Source organism: Prionailurus viverrinus, chromosome E2 (genome assembly GCF_022837055.1).
Source record: "Prionailurus viverrinus isolate Anna chromosome E2, UM_Priviv_1.0, whole genome shotgun sequence".
In the NCBI taxonomy this organism is placed as follows: Eukaryota; Metazoa; Chordata; class Mammalia; order Carnivora; family Felidae; genus Prionailurus; species Prionailurus viverrinus.
The window spans coordinates 48,738,142-48,764,700 of NC_062575.1; the positions used below are offsets into that span (position 1 = coordinate 48,738,142).

A 26,559-nucleotide genomic window follows, 5' to 3' on the forward strand; every position below is an offset into this window, starting at 1 on the left:
AAAACAACATGTTGCCATGTCAGATGACACTTTGGCCTAAGTTATGGAAAATGCAATCGACCAAACAAGAATTTTCCAGCTTAAAGATACAGGATTCCAAACCTGGTTATTTAAAATTTCAATACTGAACTTATTCCCAGCCAAATACAATGTTTTAAATTCCTTGGTTCAAAATCTGTAAGAGTTAGAAATTGGGGTGATTAATTTTGGGTCCCCTTTAATACTCACCTCTCACATGCCGGGTCAGCATTCCCTGCGACCATGTTATGGCTCCGAGGTTACTGTGCAGGGACACCTCCCCCCCCCCCTTTTTTTCTTGCTTTTGAGATGACTCAGGAGGAAAGGCTCTGTCACCACACCATCCCCCCTGGACACACCCTGCTGTCCGAGGGGCACCATTATAGTCTTCCTTTATTGGCTGTCCTTGTATAATACAAATCTGTGAGTTTAGATACAAAAAAATCTGGAAATAAAAGATAGAAAAGTACCCGCCAGGCACCCCCCCTTCTTCCCGGGCCCTTCCCCAGCGGGCACTGACGTGAGGTAACTGAGCATCTCCTTCCTCTTCCCCCCACCCCAACTCCTGGGCCCCCACCTTGGCCCCTGCCCCCACGAGACCTTGGCCCAAGGAGGATGTGGGCTCCCGAGTGGGGGAGAGGGGTGATAGGGGTGAGCACAGCATTGGCAGTGAACGCAGCAGGTGGGCAGAGGGAAGCCCTTTGCTTGTGCTGTGTCTGGAAGGGGACGGCCAGACTTGGGGTGGGCACTCCTGTGGGGTCCAGAAGAGCCCCTAAGTGGGCCTCCCTTTTCCATCCCACCCAACACTGAAAGGTCGAAGGTCAACAACAGAAACTGGGAGATGTAGCTTGAACCGAGGGCACTCAGTGGGACGGTGGCCATCCCGCTGTGTCTGGGGTTTGGGGGAAGGGGGGAAGGGCACCACCAGCCTAAGTCTGGCAGTGAAATGGGTCCCTTAGCCAGGCTGGTTCGTCCCTGAATCCCATCCTGTCACAACCTGGGCGTTACAATGTCGGTTCTGTAGTGGTTGTGGGGGGTGGTTCGGGGGGGGGGGGCGGTTAGAAGGGGTGTTGGGGGGTGGGGCGTAGCCCCAGGGAGCGGGACTAGGGAGAGGTTGGGCCTCCATTCCCAGGTGTGGGCACCTGGAGATGCTGGGGTGGGCAGGGCAGCTCGGGCTACAGTTCAATCTCGAAAGTCTTCTGCAGGTCGCCCGAGAAGGGGTTGGAAGGCTTCTCTACAGCAGGTTTGCCTTCTAACGCTGCCCACTGAGCCTCAAAGGGGTCCAATTCGGGGGCCGGGGCAGGTGCTGGCTCTGGGGGCCAGGGTGCCCCATTGGGGCGTGGGCGGACCTGGCCCCCCGGGGCAGTGGGCATGGCCGGGGGTGGGAAGGCCCCGGCTTTCCCGAGCAGGGTGGCTGGCTGGGGCTGGAGCTGGGCGGCTGAGCAGAAGGCATTGGCCACCATCTGTGAGGGTGTGATGCCCACCACGGGCACCCGGGGCATGGGCGGGTAGCCCAGGCCCGGGTAGGCGGGCACAAAAGGGGGCTGCATGTGTGGGGGCGGCAGGAACACGGCCACCTGTGCAGGTGTAGCGTCGAAGGGCCCCACGGGGGCGGGAAAGGGCTGCAGGGCAGGGGCCACAGGGGGCACTGAGGCCGCTTGCTGCTGCTGCTGCTGCTGCTGCTGCTGCTGCTGAGCTTTGGCCACCTGGGACACCTCCTCTAGCCACCTCTCGGCCTCCGAAGGGGTTCGCTTGTGCCCGGGCTGGAAGGCCGCTGCAGGGGGCACGGAGGCCTCACCCCAGGCAGAAGTCCCTAGAGGGAGGAGAGGGGTAGTTGAGGGGCATGGGCGGCAGCCAAGAGAACCCGAGCCTGGCGATCAGAGTCTGCAGCCAGGCTGCGTGCCTTGAATCGAGTTCTGCTCCTCACTAGCTGTGTTGACTTTGGGGCAAGTGGCTTAACCATCCTGGACCAGGGCATGGTTCTGAAGTGCTAAGAAACTACAGTGCTGAGATTCTAAGGCCCTAAGATGGGAAAGCACAGGCAAGACTGACAGGCACCAGCCCAGCTTCCCTTCTGATTGGTCAGTGCCAAACCTATTATTAAATATTTTTAATACCACCGTTCATTCTGGTACTTTGACAATGTATTGTTTTAGGAGGCTAAGATTTAAAGACTGCACGGATCGTTCTCAAAGTGTGCAGGTCTCACCTAGTGAGTGAGGTTCAATGGTTTTAAGCTTGTGTTTTCTAAGATTCTAGAGATCTAAATTGATAGTGCAGTTGCAAGTGCTTCCATGGTTCTAGAACAAGCTCATGGCTCTAAGGTGGTTCCAAGGTTTCATGGTTCCAGAACTGGACATTCTAATATCCTGTGATTCTGAGGCTGTAGGTTTCTCAATTTTATGGTTCTAGGACAGGAAAGTTTAAAATTGATCCCGTGGTTTGAAGTGGCCCCCCATGATTCTAACGTTATCTCATGGTTCTAGGATGAGCCCATGGCTCTGAGAAGACGCTGTGATTCTAAGATGATCCAAGGCTCTAAACTGATGTCACGGTGCCAGGACGGTCCCATAGCCTTTAGATGATCCGTGGTTCTAAGCCCGTGGGATTCTAAGGTTCCTGGAGTGTCTGAGGTACTCCCTGAGTGGAGCAGGGGGCTGCAGGGGGGCACTGCAGGGGGGCACTGCAGGGAGGGGCAGAGTTTACCTGCTGAGGCTGGTGGTGGCCCGGGTGCGGGTGCTCCAGCACTGGCGAAAGACGAGCTGATCTGTGTGCACAGAGCATTGATGCCGTCGCTGTCACTGGCTCCAGGGGGCTCCATCTCAGGCACTGGGAAGTCAGGGAAGGGTGGAGGTCAGAGAAGAGGCCCAGGCCCTACCCTTGACCCCGTGCCCTTAGGTGGCCCTCTCTCGCCACCTGGGGTCCTTTCCCTCACAAGGTGTGTAGGTCGCGGGTCTACTCTGCAGTAACCCATGGCCGGGGCCATGAAAGTGCTAACTCCGTGCTTGTGTGTGCGTGACATCTGAGTGGTACGACAGCCAAGCGGTACGTGACATTTTGGTGGCTGGGGTCCCAAACCAGGGAGGACATCATGATCTGTGTATAGTGGGGCACCTGGGTGGTTCAGTCCATTGAGCATCCGACCTCGGCTCAGTTCACAATCTTGTTGTGGTTCATGAGTTTGAGCCCCGTGTGGGGCTCTCTGCTGTCAGCACAGAGCAGGCTTTGGATCTTGTGTCCCCCTCTCTCTCTGCCCCCTCCCCCACTCATGTGCGTGCACGTGCTCTCTCTCTCTCTCAAAAATAAACATTAAAAAAAAAATCTGTGTGTAGCTACAAATCAGGAGAAATATTTTAAATGTTCGACAATATATATTAATTAAAAGATAAATCCGACCACATACATGGCAAGAGCTCTGATGAGTCAGGATGAGCGTTGGCCACACTGTTGTGCGGTGGCTGGGGATCATTCGTCCTCCTTTGGGTGGAGAAGGGGGGGGGGGCCCTGTCCACCACACCTGGCCTGGCCTATTACACACATCATGAAGCTAGAGATGCACCTGTGCCAGCAAGACAGGGGACACTGAACAGGTGCGGTGGCCTCATGAGAGCTTGGGATGAAAAAAGTGCCATCCAAATAGACAAGAGAAACACCAGTGTGGTGGGACAAGAGCCTGTGACATCTCAGCAAGCGGTCGTCTCCAAGGGAGCACATGCGATGCCCCACTGAGCATCAGAAAGAAATGGGCTGGAGGACTTAGCAGGTGTGACAGGGGTGTGCCCAGGTGGGAGGGTGCGTGGTTTCTAGGTCAAGTCTATGATGACTGTAGTCCAAGTAGGTGTGCAGCTTCTGAGGGCCTGGTATCTAAGTGTGACCGAGATCCAGGCGCGTGGCGTCCTGTGATTCCCAAGCGTGAGCCACTCCAGGCAGCCGCGTGTGACGTATGAATGTGTTTGCAAGCGTGCATGAATCTGCAGGTGCGACTTCCACGTCTGTGCGAATCCGGGTGTGTGGTTTGTGAGTGTGCGCCAATCTGCGTGGGGTATCTGGACACGTGCCTAAGTGTGTGTTAATGGAAACATCTGGTTCTGTGACACCCAAGAGGGGGTGTGACTTTTGAGTCACATTAAGCGTGTGACTTCTGTGTGTGGCACCTGCGGCAGAGTGACATGTGTGAATCTGAAAATTCCAGGTGGCAGGTCACATCCAAGCAAGTGTGCGACTGGCTATGGGCGTGTGAAGCTTCCACCTGAAGCCTGGGGAGCCTGCTACCTCTCAGGGAGCGTGTGTGACAGGCCTGGGGGGTGCGTCATGGCAGGGTGCATGAGGACAGCAAACGCGAGGCTGTGTGAAGGCCGAGGGACACGGCGGGACACGGAGCGCGTGTGCGTCAGTCTCGGCAGGCACTGGCATCTGCTCAGCAGTCACCTTTGCGAGCAGCCCCGCCTTCTGGACGCAGATCAACGCCTCCCACGCCAGTCCCCGAGGCCACGAGGGCTGGGTGTCTCCGATCTGGCATATGGAAGCAGGAAAGCGGGCCAGACCACGTGACTTCACCAACAGCTGGGAGGAGAGGCAGCCCGCTTGCCCACCTCCCTGGGGCAGAACATGGTACCATGCCACCTCTCTTCCCCCTCTCTCGTGGCAGACGTTGCTTTGAGCACATGACACATGCCACCTCTCTCCTATTCCTGGCCCATGGCAGACATTAGTAATCAAGCACGATGCGTTTTTCCCACTCAACTCTTTGCTCACCGTCCCCCTCACCTGGCCAAACCTCATGGCTCTACTGGCCAAATGCTGGGTCCTTGTAACTCCATCTTCCTTCCAAGAAAAACAACAGCTATACTGCCTCTCCTATCACTGCCCAGGGCAGGCACTGCTAATAGATGATGACGCGTCACCGCTTCCCTCAGCACTGTCCCTGGAAGATGGGGGTGCTGCTTCTGCCTGATCCTCTGCCGACCAGCGACATCACAAATCCATCACTATGCTCCGTGACCCCTGATCCCCGTGCTCGCGTGTGCCCTTCACCTCATGTCTCCACTGGCCAAATTCTGGAAACCTCTCCTTGGGCACAACAGAACTTCTGCTCTCTCTTCTCCCTTATCCATGGCAACCTTCACTAATCAATCATACGGTGTATCGCCTCGCTCCTTTTTCTTGCTCATGGCAGGCACTGTAAGGAGATCATGACATATGCTATCATTCTATTCTCCCTGCCCTGGGCGGACGCCGTTAACCCATCACAATCCTCCCTTACTCTGAGCCTGTATCCTTCACCTAGTCAGATCTCATGTCTCTCTGGCCAAATGCTTGGAGGGAGCACTAGCCTATGGAGTCTCAGTCTCCTCCTGAGCAAAAAGGGGCGTCTAGGCAGCTTTCCTCTCCCCCGGAACCCATGGCAGGCTTTGCTAATCAATCACGATGCATGCATGTGTGAGGTACCTCTCGGTTCCGTACCTAGAGCAAACATTACTAATTGATCATGGCTTATGCCATCCTTCTGCTTTTCCTTGCCATCAGTAGACATTGCTAATCGATCATATTTGCACTACCCCACCCCCGAACCCCCTCGATGGTCGCCGACACTGCTAATCAACCATGACGTGTTCCACCCCTCTTTCCTTTCCCGTGGCAGACAGTGCTAATCAATCAAGGTGTATCCACCTCTTCTCTATCTGTTGCCTCCTACAGAGGGTGGTATGGTATTGATCCTGATGTTCTTCCCACTGAGACACGGGCTCACCTGTGCCCTTCACCTGGAAGTCAGTGCGGCGCTGCAGTGTGGACGGCAGCTCATTCAGCCGTAGGCTCAGCTGCCGTTTGAAAGGTGAGTTCTTCTGGCTGAGTGCTGGGAACCCGCGGAAGGAACCCTGGCGAACCAGCTGCTCCAGGGGGGCATGGCGTCGGGGGATGGCAGCTGCACTGGTGCCTGCGGCCACCGGGGTGCCCGCCTCACCCTTCTCCCCAGGGGATGTGGTGGCCGGCGTCGGGGACACATGCCCAGGCTGGGCAGGGCCAGGAGCCGCAGATGGGGCAGCTGCTGCCTCTGCTGGAGACAAGGCGGGGGGACAGGCGGTTAGATACCCCACCGGGGCATTTGCTCCTCTCTCACCCAGCCCCCTTCATCGTCCTCCAATGCTGCCTTTCTCACCCAATGTGTCCTCTCCTCGCGACAGGCTGGTAAGAGCCCTGAAATGCCTCTCATCTTCACCAAGCCAATACCGCCTGCCCCAGGAGGCTCTCGGGAGTCCTCCTCCAGCCCAACCTTCTGTGTCGCTAGTTTCTGCCCCCAATCCGGCTTTCTCTGCGGCTTCTTCTGTTTTTCTCTCTGAGACCTTCTGTCTCCCTTTCTGATTAATTTAACGAACGCTTATTTGGTGCATAATGAATGTATCAGGCGTTGTTCCAAACGCTTGCAAGTATTCAGTGATTCGAGCCTCACAGCTACCCAATGAGGTCGATATGACCGCTAGCCCCATTTTACAGATGTGGAGACTGAGGCCTAGCAATGGTAAGTGACTTTGCCCAAGCCACAGTGCTAGGAGGGGGCAGGCTGACCCCAGAGTCGGTGTCCCAGACAAGTGCCCTAACCTGTCTCTCCCTCTGGCCTGCTCTCTCCACATCACGCCGTCTTCCTGTCATTCTGTCTGTTCTGTTTCCTACCATTCTTCCCACCTCAACTATTTCGCCCCTCCCACCCGTTGCTACCTACTGTTCTGGACCCAGCTTGTTCCATCCCCTCCACTCTGGGACTGCCCTCTGTCCTCTGGGGGTACCTGGTCTCCCCACCTAGTACAAGGTGGGATCTTCAGAGGCAGGGACCCTCCCCCCCAAGCCCTGTCAAAACACAAATATACACCCATCCTCCAATCAGGGCCTCACCCGAGCTGCAGCCCAAATCGGAGACTAAACTCAGGCCCAGAGAGGTAGGGAGGTCACCCAGCACTGCTCCTCCCATCTTCCAGGTGGAAGTGGTGAGGCTCTCACCCAGGCCTGGCTGGGGGCAGCTTGAACCACGTGGGACAGGTTGGAACCAGGAAATCACCTCTGTCCCCACCTTACTGGGGGATCTCAGGAAGCCCCCTCCCTTTCGAGCCCCAGTTTCCCCGACTAAACCTGGGGTAACCACCCCTAATACTGCCCTCCTGAGGCCTCCTGAGAGGGTCAGTTGAGGCAGCGAATGTTCAGTGCTTTGGAATCTGACAAAAGCTTGGTAAACAACACTATGGAAAGTGCACTGGTTCGCAACTCCTAAATTGGAAAGAGCTCTTTGTCAAAGGGCAAGCGAGGTGCCTTGAGACTGTAAATCGGCGCATCTACAGCAAAATGCTGGGCGATGTGTTCAGCAAATCATACCATACTTCATAAACTCTCATTTTGCTGTGCAAGCTGTAAAGTGCTTTCTATAATGCAAAGTACCTGGAAACTATAACATCCTTTGGAAACAGTAAAACCGCTTGCAAACCCTAAAGCGAATGACATGTTTTGTAAATTCCAATAGCCTCTAGAAACAGTAAAGAAATACCTGTAAACCGTGAAGGACTGTGTACCCAGTGCGTTCATTTGTAAACAATATAAAACCTCATATACTGGACCAGGCCCTCTGTTAACTTCATTTTGTATCTGCTTTGTGAATGGTAAAATACTTTACAAATTCAAATAGATGATGAAGGGGCATCCGGGTGGCTCAGTCGGTTAAGCATTGGACTTCAGCTCAGGTTGTGATCTCACAGTTCGTGAGTTTGAGCCCATGTCAGTCTCCGTGCGGACAGCTCCGAGGCTGGACCTGCTTTGGATTCTGTGTGTGTCTCTCTCTCTGCCCCTCCCCGGCTCGCTCTCTGTCTCTGTCTCTCTCTCAAAAATAAATATTAAAAAAAATAGATGATGTAAACTGTAAAATATTTTTAAAGCTGTGAAGAGCTTTGTAAATTGTCAAGAGGTTTGTAAATGGTCATGTTATTTATAAATAGAAACATACTCTGGGGACACCCATGTGGCTCAGTTGGTTAAGCCTCCGACTCTTTGATTTCAGCTCAGGTCATGATCTCACCGTTTGTGGGACTGAGCCCCAGGCTGTCAGCATGGAGCCTGCTTGGGACTGTCTCTCCCTCTCTCTCTGCCCCTCCCCTGCTCCCTTGCTCGCTCTCTCTCTCTCAAAATAAATAAACATTAAAAAAAAAAAAAGAAACACACTTTGTACACTCTAATATTCTAAGTAATAAAAAGTTCTGTTTTCCTAGTTCTTTAGTTAGAAATATTTTATTATTATTATTATTTTAGTTAAAAATATTTTAATTTTGGGGGCACCTGGGTGGCTCAGTTGGTTAAGCATCTGACTTCAGTTCAGGTCATGATCTCACGGTTCATGAGTTCGAGCCCCATATGAAGCTCTGTGCTGACAGCTTGGAGCCTGGAGCCTGCTTTGAGTTCTGTGTCTCCCTCTCTCTCTCTCTCTCTCTCTCTGCCCCTCTTGCACTGTCTCTGTTTCTTCTCTCTCTCAAAAATAAATAAACGTTAAAAAAAATTTTAAAAATTCACGTCCCTTATAGACACAGGTAATCCAAAATCCAGTTCAGCGTTCAGGGTCACCATACCTTGTGTTTATTACTACTTGTCAAATCTCTTTAGTCTCCTTTAATCTGGGTCAGTTCCCCATGGTAAGTTCTTCGTAAATTCTTTTTTTTTTTTTTTTTTTTTTTTTTTAGAGAGAGAGAGAGAAAGAGAGAGGATCTTAAGCAGGCTCCATGATCAGCATGGAGCCCAACGAGGGGCTCATTCTCACAGACTTGAGATCATGACCTGAGCCGAAATCAGGAGTTGAATGCCTAACCGACTGAGCCACCCAGGTGCCCCAGTTCTTTATGAATTCTAAGCAGTGTTTTCCAAAAATTAAAAATAACTAGAATACACACACACACACACACACACACACACACACACACACAAAACTGGGGGTGGGGGCACCTGGGTGGCTCAGTCAGTTAAATGACAGACTGACTCTTGGTTTCAGCTCAGGTCATGATCTCCACAGTTTGTGGAGCCCCATGTCAGGCTTTGTGCTTGACGGCATGAGGCCTGCTTGGGATTCTCTCTCCCTCTCTCTCTGCCCCTACTCTACTCTCCTCTACAGCTCTCTCTCTCTCAAAATAAATACATAAACTTAAAATTACACTGTGACTCAGAACACAGTATGTTTATATTTAAAAAAAAAACACACTGTTTCAGGGGCACCTGGCAGTTCAGTCAGTTAGGCATCTGACTCTTGATTTCGATTCAGGCCATGATCTCACATTCATGAGCTCAAGCTCCCCATCGGGTTCTGGGTTGGGTGTGGAGCCTGCTTAAGATTCTCTCTTCCTCTCCACCTGCCCCTCTTTCCCTCCGCCCCAACATGCAGGTGGGCACATTCGTGCTCTGTCAAAAAAAATTAATTAATTAAAAAAAAAAGAACACAGTTTTAGAACTTATGAAGTATTTGCCACTTAGGTACAATGTTAGAGTTTACCAGGTTTTTTTCTTTTTTCTTTGTGTGTGTGTGTGTGTGTGTGTGTGTGTGTTTATTTTTGAGAGGGAGAGAGAGACAGAGCATGAGTAGGGGAGGGACCAAGAGAGAGGGAGACACAGACTCTGAAGCAGGCTCTAGGCTCTGAGCTGTCAGCACAGAGCCGGACGCGGGGCTCTAACTCACAGGCTGAGATATCACGACCTGAGCTGAAGTCCGACGTAACCAGCTGAGCCACCCAGGTGCCCCTTACCAGATATTTTTTTAAACCCTTTTGATGGCAACCCAGAACAAGAAATACCTTTTGCACGGTAACCTGTTACACACACACACACACACACACACACACACACACACACGCAAATATATATGCTGAGATAATAGTATCATTCAACTACACTTACCCTTACTACATTCAGCTAATCTGTTATTTTCTATTCTTTTCTATTTATTTATTTATTTATTTTTATTTTTTCAGCGCAAGCCACAATCCACCAAAGCTGACTTCACAACCCATTAGCCGGCCCGGATACACAGTTTGAAATGCCTCATAATGAAGCGCCGGGAGCTCTGCTGTGATTTGTGGCCTGCAGCACACTGCCCAAAGAACTCCTTAAACCCAAGTGAGCTTTATAAACTGGAACCAAACTTTGTGGTTGGTGCTCTGCTTTGTAAACTGCAGAGTCCCCGTACCTCTGCAGCTCTCCGCAGCGACACCGGATCCCCAGCCCCCATCCCCCCCCCCCCCCCCCCCCCACCCCCCACCCCCGGGGCCCACTCTGTGCCCAGCCCTGCCCTCTGCGCAGCACCCACCTTTCTTTTTCTCGGGGGCCTCTCGCTCAGCGGGCCGCCCGCCGCCCGACAGGCGGAAGGAGCCCTCGCGGGCGAAGCTGGTGCGGCTGGCATCGAAGGCGGCCGTCACCCCGCATTCCTTCTCCCGCCGCTGTTTCCGCTCCAGGCAGGCGGCGAAGGCACAGCCCACCGCGTGGCTCAGCCTCTCGCCCTGTGGGTGGAGATCCGCGCGGGCTTAGAGACGCTGTGCTGTGCAGGCCGGACGCCAGACGCCCTGGGTTCCCCGCGGCTGGGTGTCGGGTGATCCTGGACAAGCGCCCCCACCCCAGCCAGCCCGGGGCCTCAGTGTGCGTCTGCGCCGGGACGGAAACAAATGACAGCTCTGACGGAAAGAAGCCAGAAACAAGAGAGCAGTGCCGTACCGCTCCATTTACGCGAAGTTCGAGAACCAGCAAAACTCACCTACCGTGAAAAGAAAGTCAAAGAGTGGCCGTTCTTTGGGGGGTGGGGGTGGGAATTTTACTTCAAAAGAGAATGACCTGGGGTGGGGGCGCCTGGGTGGCTCAGACGGTTGAGCGTCCGACTCTTGGTTTCCACTTATGTCACAATCTCAGTTTCGCGAGTTCGAGCCCCATGTCGGGCTCTGTACTGGTGGTGTGGAGCTTGTTTGGGATTCTCTCTCTCTTTCCCTCTCTCTCTCTCTGCCCCTCCCCTGCTTGTGCTCTCTTCGTCTCCCTCAAAATAAATAAATAAATAAATAAACTTAAAAAAAAAAAAAGTTAAATTCTTAAAAAATGAAACAAAACAAAAACAGCCCATTTCTTGAGTACATATTTAAGAGGCTCCAAGGCCACACTGATTCTGGCTTCCTACTTTCCAACTGCGTGGTCTCAAGAACACCACTCTACCTTTCAGTGCCTAAGCCTCCCTGTCTGTAAAATGTGGGCCCTAACAGCACCCACTTAACAGGGTTGTTGCAAGAATTACATGAGCTAATATATGCAAGGAGGCACATAGCACCGGAAGCCGGCACGAGAGCCTAGCACAGGGAAACACCACATAGGTGTCACTTTAAATCTGTCCACCCTTTGTTGGAACCTTCACAATCATGCCAGGAGATGGACGTGCTTATGAGCCTGTTTTACAGATGAAGAAACTGAGCCTTAGTCGACACACCCGTTATAAGTGAGTGGCAGGGTTGGGATTCTCATGAGATCAACCTAGCTTCTGTTTCCTAACCAAGATGCTCAGCCACCTTTTATTTATTTATTTATTTATTTTTAATTTTTTTAACGTTTATTTATTTTTGAGACAGAGAGAGACAGAGCATGAATGGGGGAGGGGCAGAGAGAGGGAGACACAGAATCGGAAGCAGGCTCCAGGCTCTGAGCTGAGAGAGCTCACAGAGCCCGACGCGGGGCTCAAACTCACGGACCTCGAGATCATGACCTGAGCCGAAGTCGGCCGCCCAACCGACTGAGCCACCCAGGCGCCCCTCAGCCACCTTTTAAAGATAAACTTGGGAACAGAAGTTCTCAACAAAATACTAGCATGCTGAACTCCTCAGCAGAGTAAAGAGGTTGTGCACCAAGGTCAAGTGAGATTTATCCCAGGAATGCAAGGTTGATTCAACCTATGAAACCAGTGAATGCAATACACATTAACAGAAAGAGGGAAAAAAGCCACGTGATCATCTCCATTAACGGGGAAAAAGCATTTGACAAAATCTAACATCCTTTCATGATAAAACAAAGTTCAACAAACTTGGAATAGAAGGGTACTTCCTCAATCTGATAAAGGATTTTCATGAAAAACTCACAGCTAACATCATACTCAATGGTAAAAGAGCGAAAGCTTTTCCATAAGAATAGGAACAAGATGAGGATGCCCATTTTCATCACTTCTTTTCAATGCTGCACTGGAAGTTCTAGCCAGAGTAATTAAACAAGAAAAAGAAATAAAGGCATCCAAATTGGAAAGGGAGAAGCAACGTCATCTCTATTTGCAGATGACATATCTTATATATAGAAAATCCTAAAGAATCCACAAAGGAACTATCAGTGGTAATAAATGAATTTGGCAAAGTTGCAGGATATAAGGTCAATACACAAAAATCAGTTATATCTATATACGCCAGCAGTGAACAACCCAGAAATGAAGCTACAACAATCCCATTTACAACAGCGTCTAAAACAGTAAGATGGTTAGGAATAAATTTAACCAAGGAAGTGAAAGACATGTGTGCTGAAAACTACCAAACATTACTAAAAGAAATTAAAGAAGACCTAAATGAATGGAAATACATCCCATGTTCATGGATTTGGAAACTTACTATTGTTAACATAGCAGTATTTCCAAAGTGGTCTGTACATTCAATGCAATCCCGTCAAAATCCCAACAGACTCTTGAAGAAATAAGAAAAGCTGCTCTTGCAGAAACAGCAAAGCTGATCTTAAAATTCATATGGAATTGCAAAGGACCCAGAATTGCAGCCAAAGGAATTTTGAAAAAGAACAAAATAAAAGAATTTACACTTTTTTTTGAAGAATTTTATAAGTTTTTTTAAAAAAATTTTTTTTAAGGTTTATTCATTTTTCAGAGACAGAGAGAACGTGAGCGGGGGAGGGGCAGAAAGAGAGGGAGACACAGAATCCGAAACAGGCTCCAGGCTCTGAGCTGTCAGCACAGAGCCCAGTGCAGGGCCCGAACTCACGGATGGCGAGATCATGACCCGAGCTGAAGTTGACGCTTAACCGACTGAGCCACCCAGGTGCCCCAAGCATTCACACTTTCTGATTTAAAATAGTACTCCAAAGCTACAGTAATCAAAATAATGTGATACCGCCATAAGGATAAACATACACATCAATGAAATAGAATTGAGAGCCCAGATATCGACCCACACATTTATGGTCAATTGATTTTCAGTGAGGGTACCAAGACTATTCAAAGGAGAAAGAATAGTCCTATTAGCAAATGGTGTTGAGACAAATGGATATTCACAGGGAAAAAAAATTAAGCTGGACCCCTACCTCACACTGTTTACAAAAATTGACTCAAAATAGATCAAAGGCCTAAATGTAATAGCTAAAACTATAAAAGTCTTAGAATAAAACATGGAGTAAATCTTCATGACCTTAGATTTGGCAATGGATTCTTATGACACCAAACACACAAACAACAAAAGAAAAAATAGATATGCTGAATTCATAAAAATTAAAAACAATTTAGGGTGCCTGGATGGCTCAGTGTTAAGCATCTGACTTCGGTTCAGGTCATAATATCACAGTGCATGAGTTTGAGCCCCAATTTGGGTGAACCCTGCTTCTCTCTCTCTCTCCCGCCTTCCCCTGCCCCTCCTAGGATTCTCTCTCTCTCTCTCTCTCTCTCTCTCTGCCCCTAGCTCACTTGCACCCTCTCTCTCTCTCAAAAAAAAAAAAAAAATTAAAAACAATTTGTACATTAAAGGACACTACCTACCAAGAAAGTAAAAAGACAACCCACAGAATGGAGGAAAATTTTTGCAAATCATAGAACTGATAAGAATCTACTATCCAGAATATATAAATTTCTTACAACGCAACAATAAAAAGACAAACAGTTGAAAAAAATGGATAAAGGGGGCGCCTGGGTGGCTCAGTCGGTTAAGCCTCCGACTTCGGCTCAGGTCATGATCTCGCAGTCCGTGAGTTCGAGCCCCGCGTCGGGCTCTGTGCTGACAGCTCAGAGCCTGGAGCCTGTTTCGGATTCTGTGTCTCCCTCTCTCTGACCCTCCCCCATTCATGCTCTGTCTCTCTCTGTCTCAAAAATAAATAAACGTTAAAAAAATAAACAAACAAACAAACAAACAAAATGGATAAAGGATTAGAATAGACATTTCTCCAAAGAACAGAAACAAGTGGCCAATGAACACATAAAAAGAGTCTCAACATCATTAGTCAGCAGGGAAATGCAAATCGAAACCACAATGAGATACCCCTTCACACCTACTTAGGGTGGCTGTAATTAAAAAAAAAAAAAAAGGAACAAAGTAAGTGTTGGCTAGGATGTGGAGAAATTGGAACCGTTGTACATTGCTTGGTGGGGATGTAAAATGGTGCGGAAAACAATTTGGCAATTCCTCAAAAAGTTAGACGTAGCTCTACTATATGATCTAGCAATCTAGCTTCTAAGTACAGACCCCCCCCAAATTAAAAACAGCTATTCAAACAAATGCTTGCACAGCAATGTCCACAGTAGCATTATTCCTGATATCTAAAAGGCAGAAGCAACCTAAACATCCATCAATGGATGAACAGAGAAAACAACTTGTAATAGAGCCATGCAATGGAATACTATTCAGCCATGAAAAAGGAAGTACTGACACACGCTACAACACAGATGAAGCCTGAAAACATTCTGCTAAGTGAAAGAAGCCAGTCACAAAATACCGCAGGCTGTATGATTCAATCTGCATGAACTATCTAGAAGAGGTAACTCCACAGAGACAGAGAGCAGACTAGCGGTTACCAGGCTTGGGGAGGTGGGTGTGGGGAACAGAGAGTGACTGCTTAATGGGTATAAGGTCCCTTTTAGGAGTGATGGTAAGGGTGCCTGGGAGGCTTGGTCGGCTAACGGTCCGACTCTTGATGTCAGCTCAGGTCATGACCTCATGGTTTGTGGGTTCAAGCCCCACATTGGGCTCCATGCTGACAGCGCAAAGCCTGCTTGGGGTTCTCTCTCTCCCTCTCTCTCTCTGCCCCTCTCCAGCTTGTTCTCTCTCTCAAAATAAGTAAATAAACATTAAAAAAAAAGGAGTGATAAGGGGCGCCTGGGTGGCTCAGTCGGTTAAGCATCTGACTTCAGCTTAGGTCATGATCTCACAGTCTGTGAGTTCGAGCCCCGCGTCGGGCTCTGTGCTGACAGCTCAGAGCCTGGAGCCTGCTTCGGATTCTGTGTCTCCCTCTCTTTCTGCCCCTCCCCTACTCATGCTCTGTCTCTCTCTGCCTCAAAAATAAATAAAAACATTAAAAAAAAAAAAGGAGTGATGGGGGCGCCTGGGTGGCTCAGTTGGTTAGGCATCCAACTCTTGATTTTGGCTCAGTCATGATCTCATGGATCAGGCTCTGTGCTGACAGCATGGAGCCTGCTTTGGATTCTATCTCCTTTTCTCTCTGCCCCTCCCTGCTTTCTCTTGCATAAATAAATAAATAAATAAATAAATAAATAAATAAATAATAAAAATAAATAAATATTAAAAAAAAAAAGAGTGATGAGAACACTGGAAACTAGAGATGATTAGTGAACCATATTGCATGTATACTAATGCCATTGAACTGTATGCTTTAATTTTTTTTTAATGTTTATTTATTTTTGAGACAGAGAGAGACAGAGCATGAACGGGGGAGGGGCAGAGAGAGAGGGAGACACAGAATCGGAAACAGGCTCCAGGCTCTGAGCCATTAGGCCAGAGCCCGATGCGGGGCTCGAACCCACGGACTGCGAGATCGTGACCTGAGCTGAAGTCAGACGCTTAACCGACTGAGCCACCCAGGCGCCCTGAACTGTATGCTTTAAAAGGAAGAATTAAAAAACCCACGAACCGTGAGATCATGACCTGAGTCGAGGTAGGGTGCTTAACCACCCAGGCGCCCCTAAAATGATGGATTTTATGTGAACTGCACCTCAAAAAATAAAGCATCACCTTGAGGAATCCTGGGAGTCCTATTGCTTAATGCTTAAAATCTGAGGCTCACGAGTGGAAAGCAATTGCAGACAAGGTCACACTCTTTTCTTGCTTGGATTCTCACCCTCAAGTACTTGTCTTTTCTCTTTTTTAAGTTTATTTATTTATTTTGAGAGAGAGAGAGAGAGAGAGAGAGAGAGAAAGAGAGACGGAATGAGAGTGAGTGTACAAGCAGGGGAGGGGCAGAGAGGAGAGAGAGAGAATCCCAAGCAGGCTCTGCACCGTCAGCACTGAGCCTGACACGAGGCTGGAACTCACGAACTGTGAGATCATGGCCTGAGCCGAAACACCTAACTGACTGACCCGCCCCAGGTGCCCCAAGTACTTGTCACATGAAAGCAACCGCTCCTAGTTACTGAACATTTGTTACGGGACCCTATTTAACACTTTCTGTGTGTGACCATAATATACAGGCTTCACCAACACACCTGTCAGCAGCCACTGCTATTATCTCCGTTTTATGGAGGGGGAAACTGAGTCCCAGAGAGGGAAGCCACTTGTGCCTGACGTCCCACAGCTAGGTGGGGTGACACTGAATCCACACTAACCACATGGCAGTGTGTTTTCCAAAAATAGCCACAACAAGTTTCTGGCAACCACACGCTCTTCCAGAATTATGTCATTCCCCTATCAGAGGTGGAGTCTGTGTTCTCTCCCCTTAGCCTGGGAAGACCTCTGTGACTGCCTGGACAAACAGAATATCACAGAAGCAATGCCGTGTGGTCTCCAGGACTAAGTCCACACAGGCGACAGCACTTCCTCCTGGCGCGAGCTTGGGCTCTCGCTCTCTCTCTCCTTTAACTCACTTGGGAGCCCTGAGCCACCGTGTAAGAAGTCAGCCCTCCCGAAGCCTCCAGGCTTGGAGAGACCTTCTGGAGAGGTCCTGAGACTACATGAAGAGTGGGAGATGTCCGGCCAGTCTCCTGGTGTTACAGCTCCAGACTGTAACAGCCATGACCGACTCTGGACCCACCCAGCTGAGCCTTGTCCAAATTCCTGACCTACAAAACCCCCGAGAGATAATAAATGATTGCCGCTAAACATGGGGGCAATTTGTTACGCAGCCACAGATAACTGCTACAACTGGTACACTATGCCCCAGAAACAGCAGTTGCTATGGGCTCTGGGCTTCTCGTATCTCCATGCTAGCCCCCCAGCCAGCCATAATCAGTACTGACTAATCAATCCTGACATGCTCAAATTTATCTTTCTCCCCCAGTTCTGAGACCTGGAGTTGTGCGTACGAGTGAGGAAGTTGGGGGTACTAACTAGTTTTGGGGGTTCAGAGCTCCTGGAGTGGGGATTTCTGAAATACGAAGGGATCCTTGCGGGGGATACTGTTAGAATCTGAGAGGGACGCATGTCGTTTTACTTGCCCGGTATCCATTCCTCTTGCTTTTGATAACAGCACCCTGGATTCCCTTTGGGGAGCTCCCCCTCAACACTGGGTATGTCAGGCTGTGTGCTCCAGCCTCCCCTGACCAAGGGGTGGGCAGTGACCTACTGCCAGGCCAATCCCATGCCCTCTTGTTGGAATTTTAACCCACGACACTGGGAGGCTGGATTCATTTCTGCAGCAATGCAGTGAAAGGAACTGTCCCCTGACGTTCTGTCCCCAGGCTGCCCAGCTCCCTGACCTTTCTGATGCTTAATGCTCTGACTGTCCTTCGATTCTGTGAGATGCCTCCTATCACACTATTCTGGATTTATGTTAGCCAGATAAGTTTCTGTTGCCAGCCACTGAAGACTGGCTAATGTATGCAGCTGAGACTGCCTTCCTACCAAGTTGGGTGGGGTCTGAGGTCAGGGTCCAGGGAACAGGACAGAATAAAGACTATATTTTCCACCATTTTTTTTTTTTTTTTGCAGCCAGGGATGTCCAACGGGATGTAATTGTTCCGTGGCTCCCCAAAAGGAGAGGGCGTGCCCCTCTTCATGCCTCCCTCCCTCATGTGGCTGGAATGAAGATGTGAAGGCTGGAGCATGTGCACCCATTTTGGATCATGGAGGGGAGGCCACAGCCCTTGATGAGCAGAGAGAAGCACACCAATCCTGCACTGCCTGCCTCTGGATGTCTTTCACATGAAACAAGAACAAACTTCTATCTCACTGAAATGACTGACAGCTGGGGGTTTTCTGTCAGAGCCTCAGAACCCTGTGAGACTGTATCACAGAAGACAGTCCATTTGTGGCTTTCATCAGATTCTCAGAGGGGGCCTTCACCCCCTCAAATGTAAAGAACTGCAAACACAATGAATCAAGGCTGAAAGAAGCAGGAGGACCTGGGGGGGCGGGTATCTTTGAGAAGGGCCGGAAGGAGCCTGCTGGGGGCAGGAAACGCTCTACAACTTGACCTGGGTGGGGTTTTTACATAAGCCAGAATTTTACGGAGCTGTGCCGGGACCACCTATGCATGTTACTATATGCATATGACCCTCGTAAAAAAGCAAAGTAAGAGAAACATGAAGAACCACTGATAATGAGGAGGACGATAACTAATGTTTCCCCGAGCGCTTCTGATGTCCGGCCATCACTCCAAATACTTGGTATTAACCCACACAAGCTTCCCCATAATCCTCTAAGTTAGGAGCTGTGAGGACACAGGGAATGGAGAGGAGAGGGGAGGGGAGGGGATAGGAGGGGAGGGGAGAGTGACTGGCCCGACTCCAGGGAGACAAGACTCAGCCTGGCTTCCTCCCGGTGATCCTTCCTCCGGTGATACTCACAGAGTCCTTGAGTGCCAGGAAACAGTGGCAGATCCATCGGCGGGTGGTACCGTCACGGCAGATGTAGGAGAAAGCCTTGTCCAGGTTGCGGTCAGGGGCACAAAAGGAGACCTTTTCGATGGTCTGGTCTACCAGCAGGTCCTGGAAGGTGGCCAGGGAAATCAGGAGAGGAACTTGAACTATCTTTCATGTACTCATTCAGCACTCCCCTTAGCGACTGCTCTCTGTCCTGTTCCGCACGGGGTGGGGACCCTGCACCCATTGAAACAGCAGTGGGCCCTGCTCGCATGCACGGGGCTCCCGGCTTAGTGTTGGAATCAGGCCCATCACCAGACAGAGGCACAGGCGAGGGGCCAGGGCCGGGGTGGGGGAGGTGCAGGGACCTGTGGCGGTCAGGAGCAGGTGCCTGACACAGCTTGGTGAGGAACCAGGCAAAGCTTCCTGGAGGAAGTATTTTTTTTTAGTGTTTTATTTATTTTTGAGAGAGAGAGACAGACAGACAGAGCACAAGCGGGAGAGGGGCAGAGAGAGAGGGAGACACAGAATCCAAATCAGGCTCCAGGCTCTGAGCTGTCAGCACAGAGCCCAACGCAGGGCTCGAACCCACGAACTGCGAGATCATGACCTGAGCCGAAGTCGGACACTTAACCAACTGAGCTGCCCAGGCGCCCCTGGAGGAAGTATTAACCAGGCAAAAAGGCAGGGAACAGTCTTTCAGGGTAAAGGAACTGCGTGTGCAAAGGTGTCCATCCCGTTCAGTTGGTAACCTGACTCTTGCCCTGTGCTGCCGCCTCCTTGGGCAGTCTCTGTGCAGGGAAGTCGATGGTGAGCAAACAGATGCTCAGGTCCGGGATGCTCCCGTCTGGCTGGGAACACGGACAATAAACACGGAACAGCTAACATCCACTGATCTGAGCACATATGCTGCCCCAGGGACAGTTACACGGCGCGCGTACACCTTCTCACGTAAGGGTAGGGGCCATGTTTATCCACATTTTACAGATGAGGCAACTGAAGCACGGAGGGGTTGAACCTCATACTCTGGGTCACCCCGCAGATATGTGGGTGAGCAGGGATGCGAGCGAAGGCGGCTGCTCCACACCCACTACCTGCGCCAGCTCACAGGTAACGGTAGGACTCGGTCCTGAATTACGACCATGAGGAGTGCCAAGATGCTGCAGGAGCACATGGCCTAGAAGGTCCGGGAGGGAGGGACATCATGGGGGTGGGTGGGAAGGTGTGCTGAGCCCTGGTTCAAGCAGGGTGAGGAGAGGGGGCCCACTGGGGCCCACTCCCACCCCCCACGAGCCTCCTACCTTGGTCTTGTCATCCACCACTCGGAGCCCATCGGCTGACACCCAAAGGACGGACTTCACGGACTTCCGGCCCATCTGGGGGTGGGGGAGGAGGAGAGAGGGCCTGGTCAGGGCTGCCTCTTCCGGTGCGGCCCTGCCCCCTCCCGGCCCAGCCCTCACTCACCGCCTTCAGCTTCTTCACAGCGTCTTCACACACGTGCATCCCCCGGGACTCCTCCACCTCCACGTGGCCCAGGTACTTGGTGGGGAGGAGACGGGAGGACAGGAAAGCAGCACAGTAATCAATACCGCCTAGTGTTTCCCGAGCAGCTGCCACGTGTCACCCAATGTCCCCTAGCCCATCACACATATTAACTCACTCACGGTGCCGCCACTCTGCGAGGTGGGTCCTCTGTTCCCATCCCAGATACACAGATGAGGACACTGAGGCTAGCGAGGAGTTCTGACTCCCATCTTGCCTCTATTCCTGGCCCTAACATGTTACTTCCTGTCCTTCTAGGGGCCAGAGTCTGCGTCTCCGGGCCTCAGCACCGGCCTGCCAACGACCCATGGGAGCTGGGGTGCGCTCACCCCAGCCTCCTTACCCCGTTGGGGGGATGGCTCTATTTCCCAGCATTTTCCCGATGACATCAAGCTCGAGTGCCCACAGCTGCAGGTTAGTGACACAACCTTTATTGGCTTTCTTTCCTTCCCAGCGTTTCTCACACTTCCAAATGGACCCCTCCCCACACACTCCCACCCACTCCATGCCTGCTTCCAGGGGAAGGGAAAAGAAAACGGAGGGTTTACGACAATCGGGTGTCGTCACCCAGCCAGGCAAGGGACTAAGTTGGGAGTTGAACCTGAATCCTGCTGTCTCCCTCACGGAAGCGCAGTGTGCATTTTGAAGAGTCGTGATGGTCTAACCCAAAAAGCACCTCACAGTAAAGGGCTGTGCAAACACCACAGGCTTTTGTGGCCTTCCGGTGCCTTTTGGAAATTGTGAGCTCCCAGAGGATGGGGTGACTCAAGGAAGAATGTCCCCTGGCTCCCCAGGTAATACCTTCCTGGTACAAGAGAATGCGTGTTGGGTTTTAATCCCAACTCTGAAGGGCCCAGGCTGTGGGGTTCTTTGGGGATGCGTCGTCTCTCGCATTTGGGCCAGGGCCTCAGCCACATCGCCCAGCACCCCGGGGCCCCAGGACCGCGTGCACACAGCCCCTGCCCGCGCCCCGCCCACTCACCCTGACTGGGAAGCTGCAAGTGCCCTTGCGCACCGCATCCTCGTCCGCCTGCCACTGGTGGGGGCGCGACGCCTCCGGCACGTAGGCTGGTTTCCGCCGCCGCAGGCTCTGCCGTAACTTGTTCATGGTGCCCGCCCCTTCTGGTGACACAGGACAGGGGCGCGGGTCAAGGGCAGGGAGGGTCAGATAACACGGGATCTGGGTTACAGGGTCAGGGGGTCCCTGGGTCAGAGGGCGTGGCACTCAGGGAACATGCAGCGGAAGCGGTCAGGGGCCACTGGAAAGCGGGGCAAGGGAAGGCAGGGGCGTGCCAGAGTCAGTGGTGGGGATTCAGAAGAAAAACATAGGGCAAAGGTGCATGGAGGTCTGGGATGGGGGTCAGGAGTCCGCTTTGAGCTGTCTGGAGATTGGGAACGTGGCAGTCAAGAGGCATGAGGATCCAAAGTAATGGGGAGTCGAGACATTGGAGGGCATGGGGGTTAGAAGGCATAGGGCTCAGGGGTCACAAGGCCAGGATTTTAGGGGTAGGAGGTCAGGGGCTGAGACGGTCAGAGGGCACAAGAGCTGGTGTTGCACGGGTCCGATGTGGGGGATGTGGGAGGCCTGGGTTCGATGTGGGGGGGACACAGAAGGTCCAGGGACTGAGGTCCAGAACCCGAGGGTGTGGAGGCTGGGGGCTCATCTCTGTGCCTCTGAGATGCACTCCTCTGACAACTGTTTCTGGTCTAAGGCAGGAGCCCCTGGGGCACCTGTAACCATCAGGGGAAGGGGCAGTAGTGGACGTGGCCACAACGGAGGTAGGGACAGTCTGTGTTGACTAAGACAGTCTTCTCTGACTGATAAGCCATAGGGACTGTCCCAGGAGGAGCCCGAGAGGACAAGGAGGATAGAACACTGCCAGCAGATGGGGACTCTGTGTGTGTGTATGCGCATAACTGGTGGATTCCTGAACGTTGTCTGGATCTAAGCATGCAGAGATCATCTGTGAGCGTGTATTTCTGAAGGCTGAACATACAGAAGGACACTGGTCTGACAGTGGCTGTCTGCGAAAGTGTGTGTCCGGAAATGCTATCTGTGAGGGGGGGTCTGGGTCCAAGGGTGTGGTTGTTTCTGGAAGAGTAGGTCCCTGAAGGTTGTTGCCGAAGGGGATCTAAGTGCGAGAGTGGTTGTCCGTGTGTGTCTGGGAACCGTGCCTGTGACGATGTGTGCGAGCATGAAGCCGTTGTCTTTCAAAGGCGTGGCCATGACCGTCCTCTTCCAAGCCGTGTGTCTGCCTGAGGGCGTGGCTGTGGTCTTCGATGGTGGTCACCTGTGGCAGTGTGCAGCTGTGAGGCTTGTCCAAGAGACCCTGCCCCTGGCCGAGAGTCCAGCGGTTGAGAACGTGGGGCTGTTGTCTGTGAGAGTGTGTTCACGAGTGGTATTTGTGAGGGTGTGACTGATGGTCACTGAGTGTGCGGGGAAGACATTCGAGGGTGTCCCCTCATGAGTGCGATTGCGCCTCCGCAGCCTTTGCGGTGGGAGCAAAGGGACAGTTCCTCTGGTTGTGCCAGGCTGACCCACCTGCTTGCTCAGCCTTGCCCTGGCCCCAGCTGGTCACTCACCTGGCTCCGTCCTGGAGGTTTCGGGGGGCCCCAGGGCCCCACAGGGGGCTGGGGGCAAACGCTGCTCAGGCCTCTTGGGTCCGCCCTGCCCAAGGAAGGGAGGAGAAGGTGAGACACTGGCTTGGGTTGGGGCTCGGTCCCCTACCTCCCCACCTCTTTGGACAACAGCCAACCCCCCCCCCTTCCATCTCAGGCTCCCTGGTGAGAGCCCTGGTTGTCATAGCAACCGTTACTCAGGAGATCAGCCACCTGGTAGCAAGGGCCTAGGAATGAGTAGGTGTGTTTCTGGGGGCACGTGTTGGGGATGTCCTCGTCTCAGGAGGCAAGGGGACGGTGTGAGGAGGGAGTGGCCTTGACCTCTAGACGCCTGTCCAGTCTACACATAAACATGCGGTCACATGCATGCATGCAACTCATGTCTACGGTCGCCCCAGGCACCTGGTCACAGCTCTCCACGTGCGGTCATACACAGGCACGACCACAGCCACACACACCGCATCACACGGATGCACATAAACAGTCGCAGCCACAATAACCATCTGGTCACAGATCCACGTTCACAGACACGGACGTTGTCCACGCGCATCTCCAGCCCCAGCCTGCCGAGGCACTGCCACAAACATCTGGGCCCATCAGCTACCAAATACGTGGTCACTTCTGTCTTCTCAGCCACATACAAAGAGCTGGGCCCAGGCAGAAGAGCGCACTCCCCACGACAGTCATGACTCCTCAGGCCCTCGCCCAAGACACTCGTGTTGCAGACCCACGCACACAGAATCACGGCAGTCAGAGGGCACCCATTCGTCCCAAGTCACACACAGGCACAAGTGCTGTCACACCTGACACACGTTTGGCCACGCACAGCCACATCCAGTCACAGCCACGTGGGTTTAATCATCTACAGGCCCACAGCGGCACACGGGTACCCAGCCCCTCTGGTATCGGTCACACCAACGCACCGTTTTGGTCACGTGCTGTCACGGTCACACACACCCTGTCAGGGGGGCACACATGCGGTCACGGTATGAGCCACACTTACACAGATGGTCTTCCACACCCAATCACACACAGAGACACCGACGGCCATGGCCTACGCCTTCTAGAGACACAGGCACGCACACTCAAGACACGCAGGTAACCAGAGACAACCGTCCCTAAGGATGGCCACACTCAGGGACGGCCAGACAATTGCCGGTTCAGAGTCACAGCCATACACATTTCAGAAATGGCCACGTGGGCAAAGTCACACGGCATCAGTGTCCACATTACCCAGCCACGTACCCTGGTCTTGATACAGTCACCCCACTTCCCACCGTGTCACCCCATCACAGAGAAACGCACAGTCTCTCTTCAAGCAAACACACAAGTCACAGGGATAAGCATGTGGTCGCATACAATCAGAGCCCCGTGTGGACAGACACACATCTCACACATAGAGACATCAGCACACAATTTCTACTTCACACATCACGAGCACACAGTGATGAAGAAAGAGAACTCAGAAATGCAGTGACCCAGGCACAGCATTTATAGCTGAGTTGACACAGAAGACATGGTCCCTGAGAGAGCCATGTCCACAGTCAGGACAGTCACCCAGTCACCAAATCATGCAGACTGAAACCCAGGCAGTCCAGCATGCACATGGGGACACACACACACACACACACACACACACACCCCTATAAATGCACAGAGTCACTTAGCATCAACACACAGAACTAGATGGAGTCATTTATACAACCCTTGTTACACAGATGTGGCCATGAGCACACATGTGTAAAATCACAGTGCCATTACACAACCACATACAACGTGACTTCATGTACAATGGCAGACACACACCCAGAATTGCAGGGAGACTTGTGTGTCACACAGACATATGCGTGACCCACATATACAGTCAGTTACGGACACAACTACAAACACTCACAAGTCAGTGGGAGAGTGGCACATGGACATAGAGTCATAGACACAACTCCATGTACACAGTCCCAACTCCACCCACAGCTTGTCAGCCACACAAAACTCGCCCAACCCCACGCCCAACACACACACTGTCACAACACAGTTATAGCTACCAAAGCACACACCCAGGGTCACAAAAGATGTAATCACAGACACAACCACGCAGTCACAACCATGCACACACACACACACACTAAAAAGTGACAGGGTTCTGCACAAGGAGCAGCTGTCAAACACACATAGTCGCACAAATGCTGGGGTCACAAACAGACACAAACGTGCACACTATGAGACACAACCACAAGCACAACACGCAGACACACATACAGGATTCCTCACAGTCACCAGCTCCAGCACACGCGCGCGCGCACACACACGCGCGCACGCGCGCGCACACACACACACACACACACACACACACCCCACAGTAACACAAACACCGGGTCACACTCTTAGCCACCTCCCGTCGCTTGCTTCCCCCCTTCCCCCCAGGTACCACACACAAAGCCACCCGTCACCCGTCACCGTCACCGCAGACGCTGCAGACAGACAGGGCTGTGCTGGGTCCCTGGGGAGCCGCCCCCCACCCCCAGCCTGAATCCTGAAGCCTGGGGGCCCATACCCGGGAGGGGGAGGCGGCGCATTGTCTGCGGGTGGGGCCACTCCCAGGCAGCTGGGCAGCCCCAGGGACCCTTGACCAAGCCTTTGGGGGTTGCCTAAAATTTCCCTATTTTATTCAGGCTAGGTGGGGGGTGGAGTCCCAGACCCAGGGACCTTGTTTTGAGAAGGGTCTATTCCTGGGACGCCGCCCAAGGATTGGTGGGGGGGAATGCTGTGCCCAGGGTGTCTCTGAGGCCTGGGTACAGACTGTGCCTGGGATGCCCCCTAGGCCTTGGCTTGGTGGGGAAGCCATTCCCAGGGACCCCAGCCTCAAGACCTTGCCTAGAGGGTTGTTGTGCTCAGAGACCACCTCAGGGAGGGAGGGGTAGGGATTGCGTCTGGTCTGGAATGGCCTCCTGGAGGCCTTGGCTTGATGTGGGGGTTGTGTCCTGGACCCCATCCCCAAAACCTTGCCCAGGGAGTTGTACCTAGAATCTGTCCCCCTGTCCTTGGTTTTTTTGAGGGGCAGGTCTACGTCCAAGATCCCTATCTTCAGGGCCTTGGCAAGAGAGGGCCTGTGCCCCAGACCCCCTGTCTCTCAAGCTTTGGCTTGGTGGGGGCCTGTTCTGGACCCCCCACCCAGGCCCACCCTCCCCAGTCTTGGCACCCTCTCTCCATCCGGGCGCCGCGGCCGCCTCCCACCCTCCGCCACATCAGCAGCGGCGCCGCCCCCCACCCGAGTCCCCCCTCTCCCGCCCTTCTCACGCTGGCCGCCGCGCTGCGGGACATCCAGGGCCCGGGCGCCCCCGCCTCCCGCGGCCCCGGCTGGGCCCGGATCCCCGAGCGCTGCTGCTGCTGTGGCGGCGGCGGCGGCGGCGGCGGCGGCGGCGGCAGCGCGGTCTGACGCGGGCCGGGGCCGGGGGCCGGGGGATGGTGCGGGATGCACGCGCGCGAGCCTGCTCCGCTCCCCGGAGGATTCCGTTCCGGGGGCGGGGGAGCGCCCCTCCTGCCTCGGCTCCCCGCCCCAGCCCCGCCCATTGGCCCGCCGCCTGCGGGATATGCAAAAAAAAACCCCGCCCCGGCCC

At 52.6% G+C, this 26,559-nt stretch overlaps 1 protein-coding gene across 2 annotated transcripts; it reads right to left on the bottom strand.

Moving 5' to 3' along the window:
- NUMBL (NUMB like endocytic adaptor protein) lies at positions 1 to 26,486 on the bottom strand. Of its 2 annotated transcripts, none has more exons than XM_047837093.1 (10): positions 26,240 to 26,379; positions 22,910 to 22,994; positions 21,309 to 21,448; positions 20,249 to 20,323; positions 20,086 to 20,160; positions 18,770 to 18,910; positions 10,340 to 10,529; positions 5,768 to 6,070; positions 2,725 to 2,847; positions 1 to 1,831 (listed from the first exon to the last, which is right to left on the bottom strand). In XM_047837093.1, exons 1-10 carry the CDS (start codon positions 26,261 to 26,263, stop codon positions 1,194 to 1,196), a joined length of 1,794 nt encoding a protein of 597 aa, XP_047693049.1. In that variant the 5' UTR covers positions 26,264 to 26,379; the 3' UTR covers positions 1 to 1,193. The 2 variants fall into 2 exon arrangements, with proteins under 2 accessions (XP_047693049.1, XP_047693048.1); XM_047837092.1 differs by having other exon boundaries at positions 2 to 1,831; positions 5,768 to 6,073; positions 26,240 to 26,486.
- Between the last annotated feature and the right edge of the window lie 73 nt (positions 26,487 to 26,559).